A 19580-nucleotide genomic window follows, 5' to 3' on the forward strand; every position below is an offset into this window, starting at 1 on the left:
CTGTTCCAGTGCCTCACCACCCTTACCGTAAAGAATTTTTTCCTGATATCCAATCTAAATCTACCCTCTTTCAATTTTAGGCCGCTACCCCATGTTCTGTCATAACACCCCCTAATAAAAAGTCCCTCCCCATCCTTCCTGTAGGCCCCCTTTAGGTACTGGAAGGCTGCTATAAGGTCTCCCCAGAGCCTTCTCTTCTCCAGGATGAACAACCACAACTCTCTCAGCCTGTCCTCATAGCAGAGGTGCTCCAGCCCTTTGGATCACATTCACGTTCCTCCACTGGACCCATTCCAACAGGTCCTTGTCCTTCCTGTGCTGAGGACTCCAGAGCTGGATGCAGTACTCCAGGTGGGGTCTCACCAGAGCAGAGTAAAGGGGCAGAATCACCTCCCTCGACCTGCTGGCCACACTGCTTTTGATGCGGCCCAAGATACGGTTGGCTTTCTGGGCTGCAAGTGCGCATCGCCTGCTCATGTTGAGCTTTTCATCCACCAACACCCCCAAGTCCTTCTCCTCAGGGCAGCTCTCAAGCCATTCTCCGCCCAACCTGTATTTGTGCCTGGGATTGCCATGACCCAGGTGCAGGACCTTACACTTGGCCTGATTGAACTTCATGAGGTTCACACAGGCCCACCTCTCCAGCCTGTCAACGTCCCTTTGGATGGCGTTTCTTCCCTCCAGTGTGTCAACCGTGCCACACAGCTTGGTGTCATCTGCAAACTTGCTGAGGGTGCACTCAGTCCCACTGTCCATGTCACCGACAAAGATGTTAAACAGCACTGGTCCCAGTACTGACCCCTGAGGAATGACACTCGTCACCAGCTTCCATGTGGACATTGAGCCCTTGACTGCAACCCTTTGAGTGCGGCCATCTAGCCAGTTCCTTATCCACCGAGTGGTCCATCCATCAAATCCACGCTTTTCCAATTTACAGACCAGGATGTCATGCGGGACAGTGTCAAACACTTTGCATAAGTCCAGGTAGATGACGTCGGTTGCTCTCCCCTTATCTACCAATGCTGTGGCAGCATCATAGAAGGCCACCAAATTTGTCAGGCACAATTTGCCTTTGGTGAAGCCCTGCTGGCTGTCACCAACCACCTCCTTATTTTCCATGCGCCTTAGCAGAGTTTCCAGGAGGATCTGCTCCATGATCTTGCCAGGCACAGAGGTGAGAGTGACCGGTCTGTTGTTCCCTGGGTCATCCTTTTTTCCCTTTTTGAAAATGGGGGTTATGTTTCCCCTTTTCCAATCATATCCTGACATACTTATAGAAGTTTTTCTTGTTATCCTTGATGCCCCTAGCCAGATTTCATTCTATCTGGGCTTTAGTTTGCCTAATCTGGTTCCTGGTCGCTCAGACAGTTTCTCTGTACTCCATCCAGACAACCCATCCTTGCTTCCACCCTCTGTAGGCCTCCTTTTTGCTTTTGAGCTTGTCCAGGAGCTCTTTGTTAATCCACGCAGGCCTCCTGGCATTTTTCCCTGACTTCTTCATTCTTGGGATGCACTGCTCCTGAGCTTGGAGGAGGTGATCCTTGAATACTAACCAGCTCTCTTGGGCCCCTCTTCCCTCCAGTACTTTTTCCCATGTTACCCTGCCAAGCAGGTCCCTCAAGAGGCCAAAGTCTGCTCCCTTGAAGTCCAGGGTAGTGAGCTTGCTGCATGCTCTCCTCGCTGCCCGAAGGATCTTGAATTCCACCGTTTCATGATCACTGCAGCTGAGGCTACCCTTGAGCCTGACACTCGCCACTAGCTCCACCTTATTGGTAAGGACAAGGTCATAGAATCTTAGGGTTGGAAGATCTGGATCTTCCAGAAGGGCTGGTGATCTCTGGAGATCGCCTATTCCAACCCCCCCACCAGTGCAGGGTCACCCACAGCAGGTTGCATAGGAACGCATCCAGGTGGGTTTTGAATGCCTCCAGAGTTGGAGGCTCCACCATCTCTCTGGGAAGCCTGTTCCAGTGCTCTGCCACCCTCAAAGGAAAGAAGTTCCTCCTCATGTTTAGGTGGAACTTCCTATGCTCAAGTTTGTGCCCGTTACCTCTTGTCCTGTCCCCAGGCACCACTGAAAAGAGCCTGTCCCCATCCTCCTGACACCCACCCTTTAAGTATTTATAAGTGTTGATAAGATCCCCTGTCAGCCGTCTTCTTTCCAGACTGAAGAGACCCAAATCCCTCAGCCTTTCTTCATAAGAGAGGTGTTCGAGTCCCCTAATCATCTTCGTAGCTGATTAGGTCCAGCATAGTTCCTCTCCTCGTTGGCTCCTCTACCATTTGAAGAAGAAAGTTGTCATTGACACATTCCACGAACTTCCTGGATTTCTTGTGCCCCGCTGTGTTGTCCTTCCAACAGATATCGGGGTGGTTGAAGTCCTCCATGATGACCAGGGTCATCATGACCATCATGACCCCATGACGACCACGATGACCAGGGTCTACGAACACGATGCTGCTACTATCTGTCTATGGAAGGCCTCATCCGCTCTGTCGTGCTGGTCAGGTGGCCTGTAGCAGACCCCTACCATAATGTCCCCTGACCCTGCATTCCCTTTAATCTTAACCCATAAGATCTCCATTGGGTGTTCATCCATGCCCAGGTGGAGCTCCATGGATTCCAGCTGTTCATTGACATAGAGGGCAACACACTCTCCTCGCCTTCCCAGCCTGTCCTTCCTGAAGAGTCGGTATCCATCCATTCCAATGCTCCAATCATAAAAGCCATCCCACCATGTCTCTGTGATGCCAATGAGATCGTAGCGCTGGAGGCGTGCGCACATCTCCAATTCTTCTTGCTTATTTCGCATGCTGCGTGCATTTGCGTAAAGGCATTTCAGCTGGATGCCCAATGAAGCTGTCTCACTGGCTGGAGCGTTTGCTTTTCCTTCATGCTGCTCTTCAGGTGGTCTTCCTCTGGGGCGTTTTATCTGTGACTCCCCAGTTCCCATCTCCTCAGGAGCCCCTGGCTCATCCCCGTAAGACTTCGAGTGTGCTGCAGCGTACCCAGCACATCTCGGAGCAATAGGTTGAGGGCCTTCACTAGCGAGCCACAAATCATGCAAATACAGGTCTCTATAGCCCACAGTCGTATTGCATGTGTTTGCTTAATGGATTTAACAAGGCAGCTACTGTTGAGCAGCCTGGTTTAAATCCCACCACAGCACTTGAAGACAACACTGAAGAACTTACCCAAGGTTTTTTATTCTTGTAAGAAATGCAACTGTAACTGGGAATTATGTAAAACTATAATGCAGCAGAATAAAATCTCTGAATGCCATCTTTCCCCGTTAGTCCAACTGCAAGCAACAGAACAGCTCATACCTTTTATACCAAAGGTTGGCCCCTGAGAAGGCTGCCGAACACAGGCAAAGACATTCTGGTGAAGGTGTGCTCCTAAGGCTTGAACAAGACCAACAGTAGTGGTGCTCTTCCCCTCTCCCAGGGGAGTAGGAGTTATCCTGCAGTGAAAAAGCAGGACAGACACAATGAAACACTTGTAGTGGGTGAGACTCAAAACACCAGAATAAAACAGTCATGGCAGTTAACGCCAACTCAAATTCTGGATTGGCTCAGACTTCGGCTAATCTTCACCAGTTTGAAACTGGAATGAGATTGGCAAATTATCACATAACTGCCGAAGACTTTCTTCTGAAACAACTTGCTAGTTACTGTTGAAGGCAGGCTACTAGACTAGGAGAACTTTGACCACAATACAAGCCCTGCATAACCCTGATGTGCAGAGCAAAACAATTCATCCCAAGAGAGAAATGTTAAAGTACATTCCTACTATTTGCCACAACAGAGAAATCTTTTTCCCAAACCGCTAGATTTTCACAGTGTGGTTTACTAAAACCGAGAGGACCCCATACAGACACCTTACCAAAAGGCAATACAGCAACAAGCCAAGCTAATAAAAATTCTTTTCACCTGGACACCATGCAACTGATGCCTCAGTTAAGGAAGTACCTACCCAGTAACAACAACGTATTTGCCATCTGGCTGGTTCTTCAGCCGTTTCAGAGCTGACAGATGAACCTTGGCTTTAGTTTGACCGTAGAGCTCCACCTCATCAGGGAGCAGGCCAACCTCTTTTGCAACTTGATCAATGGGCTTGGGCATACAAGACTGCGATATTTCAATATCACTTAAAGAAAGAGAGCAAAGTCAATTTATAAGTCAAAGACTTTTCACAAATCCCCCACTTCTGGATGGCATCAGCTACAAACAGCCAATCTATGTTTTAAATATTTTAACCTATCCTAGTTAAACGAATCAATCCTACCAACACTGACCATAGAATAGACACATCCTCAGAGTTTACTTTTTGAAAAAACAAACAAACAAACCAACACAGAAATAAATCAACAGAAAACCCCCAACCAACACCCCCAGCCTCCAACCCAAAAATGCCTTTTTGTAGGCAACATGTTATGCTCCTTTGTGATATTTTGTGTATTTTTCAACTGCTCCTTGGGGACTTGACATCAACAACCGCTATTTCAAGATGCTAGGTTTTTGCCATGTCAGACTGAAAATTTTCCAAAATACAAGTGTCTTGCTATTTGCTGAACCAGCAACTATCTAGCTGGCCTAGAGAGTCTGTGGAAGTCCATGTTTATACCTTAATGTTATCAGGATGACCCAAGCCTACACTTCAACATATGTCACAGCACCACTGCGGGTTAGCTCTGCTCCCTTAGGAAGGCCTCAGAGTGCTTTCTCTCTACTTCTCTCCAAACTTCAATGCTAACCACAGTCTACATACATGTATGCCCCGTATTACGCAAAGCTTGGGAACAGAAGTGAATACTATACTGCATGAATATTGACAGTAGCTTCATTTGAAAGCATTACCTTGGAACAGGCGTCTTTAGGGTAAGCTGGGTATATTGGATGTTCCATTTTCCAGGCTGGAACTTCTCCAGAAAACGCTGCGCACTCTCCACTGTGCTCTAAAATGAGCATGAGAATGCATTACAGCAACCACCACTGCACGAACCATGCTGGTTAATAAAGAGACTCAAAGCTTTCCCCCTCCCATCTGTCTCAGTTTGGGATTAACACAAAGTGCTTTCATTAAAGCATTTGCTAACAATCCAGAATGAGATTCTGCTTGTAGTTTTCTTAAAAAGAAAAAAAAAATCCTCACCATATCTATCTATCTATCTTCCAATGTACTGGCTTTTTTTTTTGCTTGTTCTGTGCCAGCAGGGTTCCTTATGCAAATCAGGAAACAGAGAAAGCTGGCTTATACTGTTACTATCCTGCTTTTTATCCAATCACCCTATGGATAGTTTTAGAATTACAGCCAGAGCATTGTAAGACAAGCCCATTTCTCACTGTTTTGAGAGACCACACTCAAAAAACCAAAACCAAACAACACCCCAAAATAACCCTCTGTCCCAACATTTCCTTAAGGTCCATCTTCTTCTTCTGTTAACTGAATCCAAGTTGTCTGGACTAGAAGTTGGAAATCCTAACTCGACCTCTGTAAGAGCAATAAGGAAGTACCAGTTGCTTTGGTAGTGTGCTGATGGTCAGCAGCAACACACCCCAGAGGCAAACGTAGAGGAGATGATCAGCAGTCACAGTCTGCTCACGTACCTGCATTAACATGGCCACAGTCATAGGCCCAACGCCACCAGGAACTGGGGTGATGTAGGAAGCTTTTTCCTTTGCTGTATTGTATGCCACATCTCCTACAACTCTTTTCCCACTGGCCTTTGTGCTGTCTGGGGATTTAAGGAAAAAGAAAGTTACACATCACATTTCACCAAAACAGCAGAGAACGCAGCACTGACTGAAGCTGAAGTCTTTTCCTCTGTTGGAGTACACAAAACAGAAGCTGACTACCCAGGAAGCTGTAAAGAAAGATAAAAAGTTAAAACAAAATCACAAGATGAAGCTGTTTTCTTCACACTTCGCTCAGAGAGTGCCAACAGCTCATGCAATGTATCTTCCCATTAAGTGCCATTTGTCCTCAGCCAGATAGATCTCACTTTCCTTGAGGATGCAAGTATTTTCTCAGTGGCAAGTGGTCCACAGGGCAGCCTGAATGAAGATGACTCCAAAACAAATGCAGAGGGACCAAAATACAGACCAAGTCTTACGTCTGTGCAATAATAAAACACAAATAGGACACACAATAGACATTATCGCCTGAACCATCCTCTCACAGTTCCTGCTGTATTGCTCTGAAGGATTAGTACAGTTTCCCATTTGAAGGAGATATAAACCAAGGGTCTAAAAGAAGTGAGAGAAGAAACATGGTTGACTTATTCCAAAACTCCAGGTTTACATTTGCTCTGTTCCATTTTGGAGTAAATTTAGGCCTTACTAATGAATAAAATCACTTGCCTTTACAGAAACTGAAGACAGAAAATGCTAATCTTTTCAATTATTCATTGCCATTCTAATGATGGACCAGTAAATACTGCAGTTTACAAAGATCAGACTCTTGTTAAAACAAACCTCACAGGTGGCTTAAAAGAGCCCCTGAAGAATAATCTCCTTTCTCTTGGCAAAAAAAAATTGCTATATCCTGCTACATGACATGACCTGACAATTCAGAAGCAGATATAACACTTTTTTTTCAGTGGTGACCTTTAATCTTACCCATAAAGAGAGAGAAAAAGACAAAATGCATTAGTAAACTAGCACAGTCATCTAGGAACTCGCTGATTATAGACAGAACCAAAAAAAGCAAACTAAAGTTCCTCCTGGAGTGGCAGATCCTCATTTCAGATATGAGGATTCCAGGGAACTTTCAAGCAGTATGAAACCCCTGAAGACAGATTTTAATGTTGTTACATTGAAATATTATATTGGATACAGTAAGTATATGTTTGAACAGAACACAACTGATAACTTTAACATACATTTGGCAAGGGGGAGGAGTGGAAGAGAAACCAAACTCCCGAACAGCTGATTACGGTAAAAACAAAGAGGAAAAAAAAGGAGCTCCTGCCAACACTAATTTTTAGCTGCATTGTTACAAAGAATTAGCAGCTTGGATGTTTTGCTGTGTTTGTGTTTTAAGCAACATTTCTTTCCCCTAAAGTTCAAAGCTTGAACAACATCACAGCTGTTAAACAGTGCTTTTACAGCCTCTGTCAGCTTTCCTGCCTGAACTGCAGACCAGTCTGGCCTTCCAGACAAGAGACCAGTTTAATTAGGGTTGCAAAAGGCAAATAACATAATCATATTTTCTTCCAAGGATGCCGAGCAGGCTTACCACCCACCCTGGCCAGGAAGTCTCCAGGCCCAAGAATGAAGAAAACAAGCGATGAATTAGGCACTCCAAACACAAACAGCGTAATCTGTTACACAGACACAGTGATGAGCACAAGCCAAACAAACCCCCAGTCCCTGCCTCTGCATCCGCACCTCACGCCAAGCACTGCTGAGCACAACCTAGGAGCTATTCAATACCTTTAAAATATTCTTTGGAAGGAAAGCTCACATACAACGCTTTCTGCCTCTCCCCGTAATTTCACCTTCTCAATATTCATCATCCCACTCTTAAAAAAAACGAACTAGTTACAGAGAGTTCTAGTGACACTACAACCATTCCCAGTGCCTGCGTCTTCTTTGATCCAGTAGGTTCTCTAGCCTACTGGAACACATGAGAGAGAGCATCCAAGGACTTTGAGATCAAAGAATTGAAGGCCATGCCTATACACATGAACAGGTATGATCACAGAATCACAGAATGGTTTGGGTTGGAAGGGACCTAAAAGATCATCTTGTTCCAACCCCCCTGCCATGGGCAGGGACACCTCCCACTAGACCAGGCTGCTCAAAGCCCCATCCAGCCTGGCTGTGAATACCTCCAGGGATGGGGCATCCACAGCTTCCCTGGGCAACTTGTTCCATTGTCTCACCACCTTCACAGTGAAGAATTTCTTCCCAATATCTAATCCACATCTACCCTCTTCCAGTTTAAAACCACTACCTCTCTCCAATCAATACAGTGCCTGATAAAGAGTCCCTCCCAATCTTTCCTTCCTGTAGGCCCCTTTTAGGTACTGGAAGGCTACTATAAGGTCTCCCCAGAGCCTTCTCTTCTCCACGATGAACAACCACAACTCACTCTTTTTAGCCTGTCCTCATAGGGGAGGTGCTCCAGCCCTCCAACCATCTTTGTGGCCCTCCTCTGGACCTGTTCCAACAGGTCCATGTCCTTCCTGTGCCAAAGGCTCCAAAGCTGGACACAGCACTCCATGTGGGGTCTCACCAGAGTGGAGTAGGGGGCAGAATCACCTCCCTTGACCTGCTGGCCACACTGCTTTTAATGCAGCCCAGGATACGGTTGGCTTTCTGGGCTATGAGTGCACACTTCAGGCTCACGTTAAGCTTCATCCACCAACATCCCCAAGTCCTTCTCCTCAGGGCTGCTCTCAAGCCATTCTCTGCTCAACCTGTATTTGTGCTTGGGATTGCTGTGACCCAGGTGCAGGACCTTGCCCTTGGCCTGGTTGAACTTCATGAGGTTCGCACAGGCCCACCTCTCCAGCCTGTCAAGGTCCCTCTGGATGGCATCCCTTCCCTCCAGTGCGTCGACCGCACCACCCAGTACCGACCCCTGAGGAATGTCTCGTCATTGGTTTCCAGTTGGACATGATGACCTCCATCTGTCTCCAGAGACAGTTGCATGAGAGAAGCTTCTGGGCTGGAGCTAATTCACAGGCAACCACTGGGATTATCCATATGGCTTCCAAGCAAACTTGTGCCAGTGCACATCCAAACCGTAACACATTTCTGGTCGATCTATGACTGCAAGCACACAAGACCATACATGACCCTTATCTATAAACAGGAGACCGCCTGCTTGCGGTCTGGTCTTTTTCTGGATATCATTTGGAAAGGTGTTTCATGAGGGATCAAACCCAATCTGATCTTATAGCTCTGTGATGCTAGCTTGACCCCCAGTACATGAAGATATAAACAGAGCACCAAGTCAAGGCTTTCTATATCTTTCTAGCTCCTCTGGTGTTTGAAGAGTACAGCACCAAGATCCACATAGGCTGATCCTCCTTTGCTGCTCTCATAACCCACTGTTCAAGGCTCCCTGTTAGCTAGGGCTGCAAAATCCCATAGCAGAGGACTCCCATCTTCCTCCATCAGGACACACGCAGGAACACTCCAGAGACTATGCCATCTCTGGGAATATCCTCTGCCTGCACTGCTCTCCCTTCCTGTAGTAGAACAATTTCTACAGGCCTGGAATAAGACATTCAGAATATTTGCTGGACTAGCCCTCCAACTGCAGCAGTGGGGAAGAGAAAGACAAATACAATCCAGTTTGGAAAGGGAATAAGACACACTTGTCTGCTTTAATAGAGGTTTCAGAAGATCCTCTCTCTTTACCTGGAGACCCGGAAGAAATTCTGCGCAGCTGTAGTACACATGAGCACAAAGCCAGATGTGCCTGAACTGCCCACTCTAGCCTCCAAACTGGCAGCTTTGGCAGTATACAGGCCACTCACCATTCAAAAGCTGCACAACAGCTGCATTTGCATGATGCTACATGGCTATAACTTAACTCCAACTTGGCAAGTCTGCATGAAGTTAATGTACTGATATGTCAAATCATATTGGGATTTGCCTGTACAGGGCACCCCAACGTGCAAAGTATAGGCATATCCGGAGATTGCCGTGTCCTCCAGCTGCAACTCACATCTACACCTAGGAGGCACCCACCATGCACTTACAGCTATGGTAAGATGTTTGGTATCTGTGCTATATGTCCCCCTGCCACATTCAAAGCACCATCACAGCTAGCAGCAATGTTCTATCTATACAGTGATGTTGCTGGAGAAGCTGGCAAACTAGTTGCCGTTCTTTCTGCAGCACTGCCATTCCCACAATTCTGGCACTGATTTTGCAAAAGATTAATCTGAAAACTTTTTCACAACTTATCAGAAAGGAAGAGAGAGGGAGGAAAACTCAGCAGCTTCAGAAAAACATAGAAAAAAAACCAAACAAGTCTGTGGCATCCATCATTTTGAAATCTGACAATCTCCATGGTACTCTATCAAACCCCGATTACTGAGTCTCACAATGCCACTGATCATATTGCCATGCAACGCTGACTAGGATGGGTGTGCAAGAAGCTCAGATCTCAGTGCACTGCCCGAGGCAGACTAATGGCAAGGAAACAGGGATGTGTCCTCAGAGATGCAGTTCACATCAAGCCTGAAAAAAGGTCACAGCATCATATGTTAGAAACACAATAGTAGTTTTATTTGCAACATGTTAGTGGGGAAGACTCCAAGCCATTCTGCTTCATGCAAATCATCAGTGACCCTGCGGGTTTTGGCAAATCGCCTAAGTTTGCGTAGCTTGGCACAAATACGTGAAGCAACAAACAGCAAGAGCAGATGACTTTTTAATTTTAATTACACAGAGGACTAATGTTTTAAAATGCAACTCAGTGTCATCTTTGAGGAACAAGACTGCTGAACAGAAATTTCTTTACATTCCATTAAATAATGGCAACAAAATGACTGATTAATTATGAAAACTACCTTTTAAAAGCCTCGTGGGCGTAGCACAGAGATAGTTGGATGGTGACTAATTTTCCATATAATTCAATATCTGTAATTTGGATTTAAAATGAGATGAAAACAGAAATTGCCAGACTGTCTCTTCCTCCTTTATAAGAAAGGAGTAGCTAAGTGAAACCCTACCCTAAAATCCATTATGTTCAAGCTCTTTATTCTATGCCAGAGCCCCTGTCACCAATACTCTTGCAGAAGATGCTTTGTTTCAAAACAGCCATTCAAGCCTAAGAAGTTAATGTTGTGATTCAACAAATCCACAGCTACTTTAAGAGACTGCTTGCCATTTATGTATTTCAAACAGAACAGCTTAATCAGATCTAACTGCAAAGCAATGACAGCAAAGCTCCACACTCACAAGTGACAACAGCAGCAAAACTTCACTATGGAGTTGCGGCAAATTACATGGATACTTGTTGTAATATTTCCTAGGCCTCCTCTTTCCCCTACTGATCATCAGCCTCATTGAAGGCAGAAACAAAACTGCAAGTGTTCTGCTTTAGGACAGTACTTCAGACCAACCTTTTTTCATTCTGGCATCTTCAGAGGTTGCCATCATTACCTAAGACAGACTTAAAGAAATCTGCATTGACTAGAAACACCAAGGAAACAGTATCTATGTACTTACTTAGCAACTGCATTTATATACAAATACACACATCCCCACTCTTTATACATTACCCACGCACCTGGCACATGGTTAATTCCACAGTCTATTACGATTGCACCAGGTTTGATCCATTCACCTTTTACCATTTCAGCTTTACCAGCTGCAACCACCAGGATATCAGCTTTACCAACCTACAAAAAAAAGCCAAATAAACAACTCTGTATCGCACCAGCAGTGGAAAAACACAGAGCTGCTTCAGCAGCAACTTAGATTGGCTTCAATTGCAGTGAAACCGTGTGTTCCCTCATTACCATGGGAGGGATGGAAGGGCACTGTCAGCAGTTAAGGGTAGCTAGCAGTTCCTTGTCAAGCATAAATTCCTGCAGCCAGAAATTACGGCCTATTTTCACGCTCCTGTCCTGAGTCTACACTTCGCAACCTCCTTTGAACTCCTCCATGATTCCCAAGTGGATCACACAGACTACTTTTAGATAAAATTAAAGCCTTCTGCATATTCTTATCTTCCTCCCTTCAAATATCCCTGCATATTCAGCTGCTCTTTTCAATGCTAGAAATATACCCAGTACTCATCGGATGGCAGCCAAGAACAACCCTTGCACAGAACTTCAAGAGGCACCTCACTTATAGCAGCACTGCCTGTGGTTTTTAACTCCAGGACTGTATAACATGCAATTCTAGGGGAAGCTGACTGTAATTCAGCACTAATATTTGTTCAGACCAGCGCTCAGTAAATTTGACAGATCTGGTCACAAAGCTGGTGCTAGAGACTCTTGACTGAAACGTGTTGTCAGTTCTTGCACTGTTTCATTCATGTTTGCTTAAGAAGCTGCTATCCCTTGGAATTTTTTCTTTTAAACTTCAAGGGAAATAAACTATTTTTAAGATTTCATTAAGAATTAGCACTTCAATTGTTAATCAACCTAATGACTGTCTTATCGAGCAGCAACTTAATGGCATGAAGCATTGCAGTGTTTCTGATCTTCCTTGTGAGTTATATTCAAATACACCCACCCTCTTTTCAGCTTTAATACTTGCCTCAGAGCCTGGCAGTGTCGATTGCTCTACAAAACCCAAGTAGGTGGCAGCACAGCAACACACTATTTCTGTCACTCTCACTCCTAAAGAGGAAAATGGTACCAACTCCCAGTCATAGAAACAGACTGGAAAAATATAACCTGGAGAAAACATTTGGCCTAGCATTTCCCAGCCATTAGAGCAAAAGACCACTTGGCCTTTTTGGGAAAAAACAAAAATACATGCTGTCTTGCCGGCCCCTACTTGGAGATTAGGAAAGGATGATTAAATTCTCAGCTCTTGCCCAAAGAAAACAAACAAAAAATTTTTATTGTTATAATTAAAAGCCTCTAATTAAGGGCAAAAAATAATTAGGATCCTATTCCAGCAGAAGTATTTACACAACCGTCCAATGAACAGGACTGGGAAACTGTTTCAGATGAAAGACAATCCAGACCTGATGACTCAGAGCAGCAATGTGCAGCTGGCAGCACTGGCTTCCAGCAGGCAACTACAGCCTCGTGCATCTATCCTGTCCTTACCTCCTCAGCCAGTGTTGAGGTCTTTGAATGGCAAGTGGTTACTGTTGCATGATTCCAGAGCAGCAGGTCATGCATAGGAGCACCAACGATCTTACTGCGACCGACCACAACAGCTCTTTTCCCTGCAACCTGGATGCCTGCACCACAGAAAGTTAGGAGAAAGTAAAAATAGGTCATTGTGCACTTTAGTACAAACTAACTCAAACGGCTCTGGAGTCTTTTGGTCAGTTTACATCTGGCTCTGGTACTTCAGGATACTATTTTTCTTCTGGGTTGCGTGCAATAGGGAATTGGAGTTGAGAGGGAGGAAGGACCATTTTAAAACTCACTCTTTTCCTATCTGAAAAGGCAGAGTTGAAGCGTGGCATCTCAACTAAAGTTTCAATGCGAAGTATAGCCTTGCAAAGTGCATAATTTCTCCTCTTATTGAAGACTTGCATTTATGAATAATGGATGAAAACCTCCTTACCTGTCTGCCTGATAAGTTCCATGCATCCTTTTGGCGTACAGGGGATAAAGCAGTCTCCAAGGTCCCCTCTAGAGAGCTTCCCAGCATTGATGCTACTTAAGCTGTATTTTGAAAGAATAAAGGCCAAGTAAGATTCCCAACCCCATGATCACCATTCAAAAGAAAAAAAAAGTTTCTTTCTGGAGTAGCTGTCATGCTCTCCAGGGGTGAAGTCAGTTTACCCATCTACATCCTTCTCAGGTGCAACAGCATTGGTTATTTTTTCTGTATTGATGGGTTTATCAGAGTCAAGCGGCAGCTGCACGATAAAGCCATGAACAGCAGGGTCTCCATTCAAAGAGGCAATGCACTTGAGGACCTACAACAAGTAAAGACCAAAACCCTAATGGGTGATAAACAGAAATATGACTGATGCAAAGGAAAAAGCACAATCCTATCTGGATTAACAGACACACACAATATGTTTAGTTTTTCCACTTAAGAATGTAAGTGACTCAAATTTTTATTTTTTAGAAAAATACCTGTTTAAGTTTCTAAATTTTACATTGTAGTGTTTAGTTTTCTTTCAAAAATAAAAAAATTCCAGCAGGTTACAGCTCTCTTTTCATGAGTTAATATCCTATGTGCAAGCAGTCTTTTTTTATAAAATCAGAGGGCCAATGTAAGTTCATCTCTCAAGCTCAAACCCAAAATTATGTATTTATTCACTATTGGCTGTATTACTTACGTCAGCTTCTGTTGCTGTGTTTGGCAGTTTTATGTGATTGGCACTGATCCCAATCTGCAGATGAGAACAACAACAAAATTATCTGATTTCTGAATTGACATCCAAGATTGATCCAGCTATTCTCCCAGTCCAGCCCAGCCACAGCTACATTCTGTCACATTTTGCAGGTCTATCTCCTGTTCCTGTGGCTACGGTCCTATTATTTGGAAATACCATCAATGACAGAGAAGAAGAAAGATTAGTGCTTTGCCTACTTAGATTGGTCCATGCTTCAACTGTCCTATTCAGCTTTTGACATGAACAACGTCATCTTGGCTTGACAGCATACTGCCTTGAAATGCCAGCAGAGAAGATATCAGCTATCACCTAGGGAAACAGGAACTCACCTACGTTCCCAGCCCTGCTGTAGCATGTAATGTAGCACTCAGTGACAGATGCAAGACAACTGCAGGTGCAAGACATTCAGGGAAGACAAGTGCATGGCCACAGGTCAGGAAAGACAGAGCAGCAGCACTTCAGAGATGTAATCTAGGAGATGCTCACACAAAAAGTGGCACAAACCCACACCGTTGTTCCCGGAGTACCCCACTTGGCAAATGTCAGGTTACACACCTGTACTACTTCCTTATAACAAGGAATCCAGGCCAACATTGGTTTCTTCAATATGGGCAGAGCTTAGACAAACTATTTGATTTGCATTTGTTTTTTTTCATATTCAGATTTGACCTACTATAGGAGGGTAGAAAGAAATATTAAGAGCTTGGGCATTACCTCAGCAGCAGCCTTCAGCTTCATATTAATGTAGAGGTTCGAATCATCCCGATTTCCAACCTAAGGATGAAAAGACAGTTGAGTCACACTCCACAACAAAGACCCAGTCAGAGGTTGAGATGGGCTTAACCCTTAGCTTCCTTGGCTTCCTTTGAGCTACACCAAGGAGACAGAGGTATTCTTGAATAACTGTAAAACACACTGCTAGAGGCTGTAAGTATCTGGAGCTAACAGAGAAGCGTTGTTTCAAGTAAAAGGCAGCTAAAGACAAGTTGTCTTATCTCCTGCATGACCGCTATTTACACCTGTTGAAAAACCTTAGAAACACAGTGCTCTCCAAAGGAAAAAATACTGCCTGCCATCTCATCTGAGAAAGTTAAATCTCTAGCTAATTAACATGATCAGCAGGTGCTGATAACATCCAATTATCTGATTAAGGCTTTCAGAAAAGCTGGGCCTCTTTGACACCCATGAATCTTAACTTTATGCGCATACATGTGCCTTGATGGAGAGATTTCTTCCGTGGCTCTTCTGTACCTTGAAAATTTTCCTGACGGAGAAAAACCAACAAAACAAGAACAAAGCGATGCACAAAGCGAAAGCAGCACGTGGAACAAATGCCTGTAAGTTTTTGGCAGCATTGGGTGATTACAGTACAACTGCATTTCAGAAGACTGTTTGCAACATCCAGTATGTTTTGTTAAAGGTGACACTCCTTGTAACCATAAGAAAATGAAGGACAAATAAGGAAAAGCAGATAAGCAAGCTTGCCATTCCCCGGCACTTGGTAGCTATCCCTGGTTCTCCCACAGATTACAAGCTGCAGGGGCGTCTGCATTACCTGATCAGCCCGCATACACTGGTTCCTCTTCCCTAGAGGCTGATAAAGGGTCTGTCTTTAAAGACCCCTTTAAAGACTGCTGGGTTTAGGAAAAGGTACGCTTCATACAGGACAGAAAAGAGGAAAGAGAGCAGGCATCAGGAGATGTCAGCAAACAGACCACATGTATTGTGCAAAAGAGGACATTCCTGACTACAGGACAAAAAATAAAGATTAACTGAGTTATTCTTTGAGCTCAGAGGACACCAGATACCTCCTAAGAAAACAGCACATATCACGTGGGGTGCTATATATCAGAAACAGATAATTTAATTGAAATTAGCTTAATTGAAAAATGGACAGCCAAGAACATCAGTATTAGGAGACGGAACTCCAAGCCCAGACTGTTTGGTAGCTTACAAAATTGTCAGAAAGCCAAAGACCAAACAGGTCATAAAGGACTCTGAGTCAATCCAGGATTGATGGAACACAGGCCAACCAAGAAAAAAATCCAGCAACACTACAAGACATCAATTTTTGAAGACAGTTTACAAGGTCAGCAGTTCAGCAACTTCCATCAAAGCATCACTTACTAAATTTTAAATAAAAGACCTTCGTCCTTTCTTCTGAACACCTGAAGACATCTGAGCCCAAAATACTGAATAAGGACAGAAACTACTTCTCTAAGCAGCCATTTACCGTCCATCAGTTCTTTGTGGCCACACAGCTCCTTCCTGTTACATGACACTTGCTACTGCTAGTCACCTTCTGATCTAAGCACAAAGAGTTTCCATATTTTACAGCTGCAAGAAAAAAAAAAATCACCTTAATTCTGCCAAACATAGCCCAAACCTCTAGACACTAGCACTTACTCACACTTCTGACAGACATAACATTCAGCAATGGGATTTTGTTCCATCCCCTGTACTCAAAGTCTCCTTGGCCAAAGGTGGTTTTGGTTGTGGGTTTCTTCCCCTCATCCCCTTTCTCTCTCCATGTTCTGACTTAACAGCAGGCCAAATTCCTTAATAAACACTCCATTTCAAAGATTTCTGGAACAAACACATCTCCGAAAGCTGACAGGCTTTGGAGTTCACACAAATACATAGACTTGGAATAGACTTTACAAGCACTGCTTCCTCTTAATAGGCAAGAAGCCTGCTTTCACCATTTCACAAACATAATGCTTAGAGAACTGCATGGGTCTGATGAAAGAAAAAAAATAAACCAATCCAAAACCACCCAAATGTTTCAGGGACCCAGCACTTGGAGAAAAGACATCACAGAACCGTGTTACCATCACAGGGAACTCTGCTCTTCTGTTCCTTATAAAATGTTACCATTGCAAGGCAGCTTCGATGGAGCTCATCAGCTGTGCACTTAGCATAGCAAAGCAACACAGATTTTCTGCAGTTGTCACTAAAGAAAACAATACCTGCAAAATTGCAAGTCCTGGTCTGAAGCCTGGAAATTTCTCTTTCATCTCAGCAACTTGCTGCTTTAGTCTTTCTCTCACTTGTCTGAAGAGGGAAAAACAAAGAAACAAACAAGGTAGAAGTTAACCGAGGGATTGAATTCTCATACAGTGATAAGTCAGGAGTAGATGGGCAGACTAGCAAACATGTACTTAGGCCTTGAGTTCACAAGTCCCAGCAATCTCCAAATAAGATTTATGTCAATAAATCATTAAGACACTTCGGAAGTTTCATTCAAACTTATTTTAATTTTTTTAATTTTTTTTTGAAAGTCCACATTGTGCTTCTTCACCCTCCTCTTCACAGTCTCATAGGATACAAGAGTGAAAAAAGAAAAAAGGTACAAAATTTGGCATGGGAATTCTTGGGATTTCAAACTCCCTACTCAAAAGCAAATCCTCTTTCCACATAGACCATACAAAATCTACCTGTCTTCCACAGGCACCGGTCAACACTGTCACACATGCTGTCCTGGTAAAGGATAATGAACCTACAATAGCAAAACTCTGGAAAATAGCTAAACAAACAGGAGGTACCCAAAGATACACCTCTTCTACAGTTGGTCAATACTATGTGTCTCTATGTCCTGCCTGCTTGGTCTAACCCAGGCTGAGTAGGCAGCAGTCCTACACCCACCTTTCTACCTCCAGTCTGCTTCTGTGCTTGCCAACACATATGTGAGAAGATGGCCCCAGCCTGAGGGCTTCCAAACAAGGCAAAGATTTTTCCCATGGGAGCCGGAGAATGGGAGGTGAATAGAGGTGAAGCAAGCAAGGAAAATCTGCTAAACCCTGGTACACCGCTCAGGTCAACTCTTCAGCGAATTTCAACTCTTCAACAAGTTTAAGGATACAATTATTAAAACACAACTTTGAAATGGAAGCATGCGAGGATTCACTGATTAGTTAATCTAGCTCAGATGTCAACTCATACCCAGTTTACTATGCAACATTTTAGAGATAATGGGTACCATCACTGATAAATTAGCCGCAGACAGCTCAAAAGCCACTGTCACCACCCTCCCCAGCCTTGCACTGCTCTCTCAACCACTGTTTGGCCCCACGTGCATGACCCTTCACCAGGGAAGGTAATGGGGAAGAGGTCCCGGTGCCAGGCCCAATATGCTCTTTCGAATTTGAAATTCTGACAAAAGCCTGGGTGCGGAGGCCAGCACTACTGCTCTGTCTCTTCACAAAGGCAGTTGGGATTCAGACAGAGCTAATCAGTTGTGCCCAACTGATGGGCTCAAGGCACTGGAAGGAGGCTGTGGCCCTTCACTGCAAACGTAGGAGATACTCACTGAGAGGCAAAAGCCAGATAAGTAAACCTCAAAGGACACTAGAGGCTTGACAGGTCTGTCCTCCTCCACATGATCTCCAGCCCACGTCCCACCCACTATTATCAAAGAGATGAAAAGGTGCTACCATCACACTTTGCGAATCTCCCCTGCTCCAAACACCCTACCGTTTAAAACACAGATGGTCTTTTTGTGCTCATCTACCTTCAAATCAGTATCACAAGGTCTGCGACTTCAAGTGGAACTAGACTTCCCAGACTGGAGGAGGTGCTGTTGGTGCCAGCTCATTGAAAATGTGAACAGCAAGGGTATGGGGACAGAGTAAGTAGCTGATGACAGCTGGGAAGCTGCGATTCATGCCATATAGGGAAATTCCAGCATGACAGATAGTCAGTGAAGCCAACTCTACCCAGCAACTATGAGCTCCAAATCAGAAATGCCAGAGGCAAGAAGGGAAATGGGAGCCGCGCATGGCTCTGCTGCAACCCAGCAGCACTGATCCCAGGGGATGGTTGCAGCTGGTCCAGCCAGAAGCAGCCTTGAGGCTGTCCTAAGTCCCATCTTGGGGGAATCACACAGCCTCCTGCTCTGTCCCAAATCATGCACCTCTTCTGCTGCATCCCGAATCACACAGTCAGAGTTCCGCTGCACCTGAGGAGTGGGTTCAGAGTATTTACAGGTGTTTGTGTCTGGCCAAGCTGTTCAAAGTCTCTTAAGCTTTGGTAAAAGAGGTTGTTTTCAAACCTTACTTAAGAAATAGTAGTTCCCAGGCTTCCTTTAGCTATCACCTCTGTAAAAGACTTGACACTAAGACTGGCTGATAAGTTCAAAAAACAGTGTCATAGCAAGCCTTGTCCTAGCAATTCTTCATGCTGGAGTGACAAAAGTTCATCTTCTGGGTAGCAAAATCACCAATTGCCTCTCCCTACACTCCAGCTGTGAGCCTCTAGAGAAAGTACCAAATCTATAGCTGCAGACAAACAGGACCTGAGCTCACAAGCCGCCACTAACAACAAGGCAGCAAGCTCAAGAAGTGTCAGAAACCCACTGCGTGTGCTGTGGACAAGCTCTGCGAGGGAGCTAGCTCTGAGAACAGCCTCTGGTGCTCCACTAAGGAAGGCACAGCACTGGTTTGTGGCCTGCAAACAAAAAGAAATGCAAACAAATGTGAAATATATCATAATTTATGACCCAATAAAGCCCTCATAGGGACAGTCAACAGGAAAGGGACCCATGTCTGGGTTTTACTTTTAATGCAGTCTTCTC

General features: G+C 44.5%; 1 protein-coding gene across 1 annotated transcript in view; it reads right to left on the reverse strand.

Annotated features, from left to right (window-relative positions):
• The window catches only part of MTHFD1 (methylenetetrahydrofolate dehydrogenase, cyclohydrolase and formyltetrahydrofolate synthetase 1), a 48205-nt gene that overhangs the window by 22186 nt on the left and 6439 nt on the right, over positions 1-19580 (reverse strand). The window contains exons 2-12 of the mRNA XM_063333523.1: positions 16978-17062; positions 14723-14782; positions 13952-14005; positions 13446-13582; positions 13225-13325; positions 12756-12892; positions 11258-11369; positions 5611-5738; positions 4861-4958; positions 3977-4150; positions 3328-3464 (exon numbers count right to left, since the gene is read on the reverse strand). Coding sequence (XP_063189593.1) covers positions 3328-3464; positions 3977-4150; positions 4861-4958; positions 5611-5738; positions 11258-11369; positions 12756-12892; positions 13225-13325; positions 13446-13582; positions 13952-14005; positions 14723-14782; positions 16978-17062 — 1223 coding nt within the window. The remainder of the gene's footprint in view (positions 1-3327; positions 3465-3976; positions 4151-4860; positions 4959-5610; positions 5739-11257; positions 11370-12755; positions 12893-13224; positions 13326-13445; positions 13583-13951; positions 14006-14722; positions 14783-16977; positions 17063-19580) is intronic.

Source organism: Chroicocephalus ridibundus, chromosome 4 (genome assembly GCF_963924245.1).
Source record: "Chroicocephalus ridibundus chromosome 4, bChrRid1.1, whole genome shotgun sequence".
NCBI lineage: Eukaryota > Metazoa > Chordata > Aves > Charadriiformes > Laridae > Chroicocephalus > Chroicocephalus ridibundus.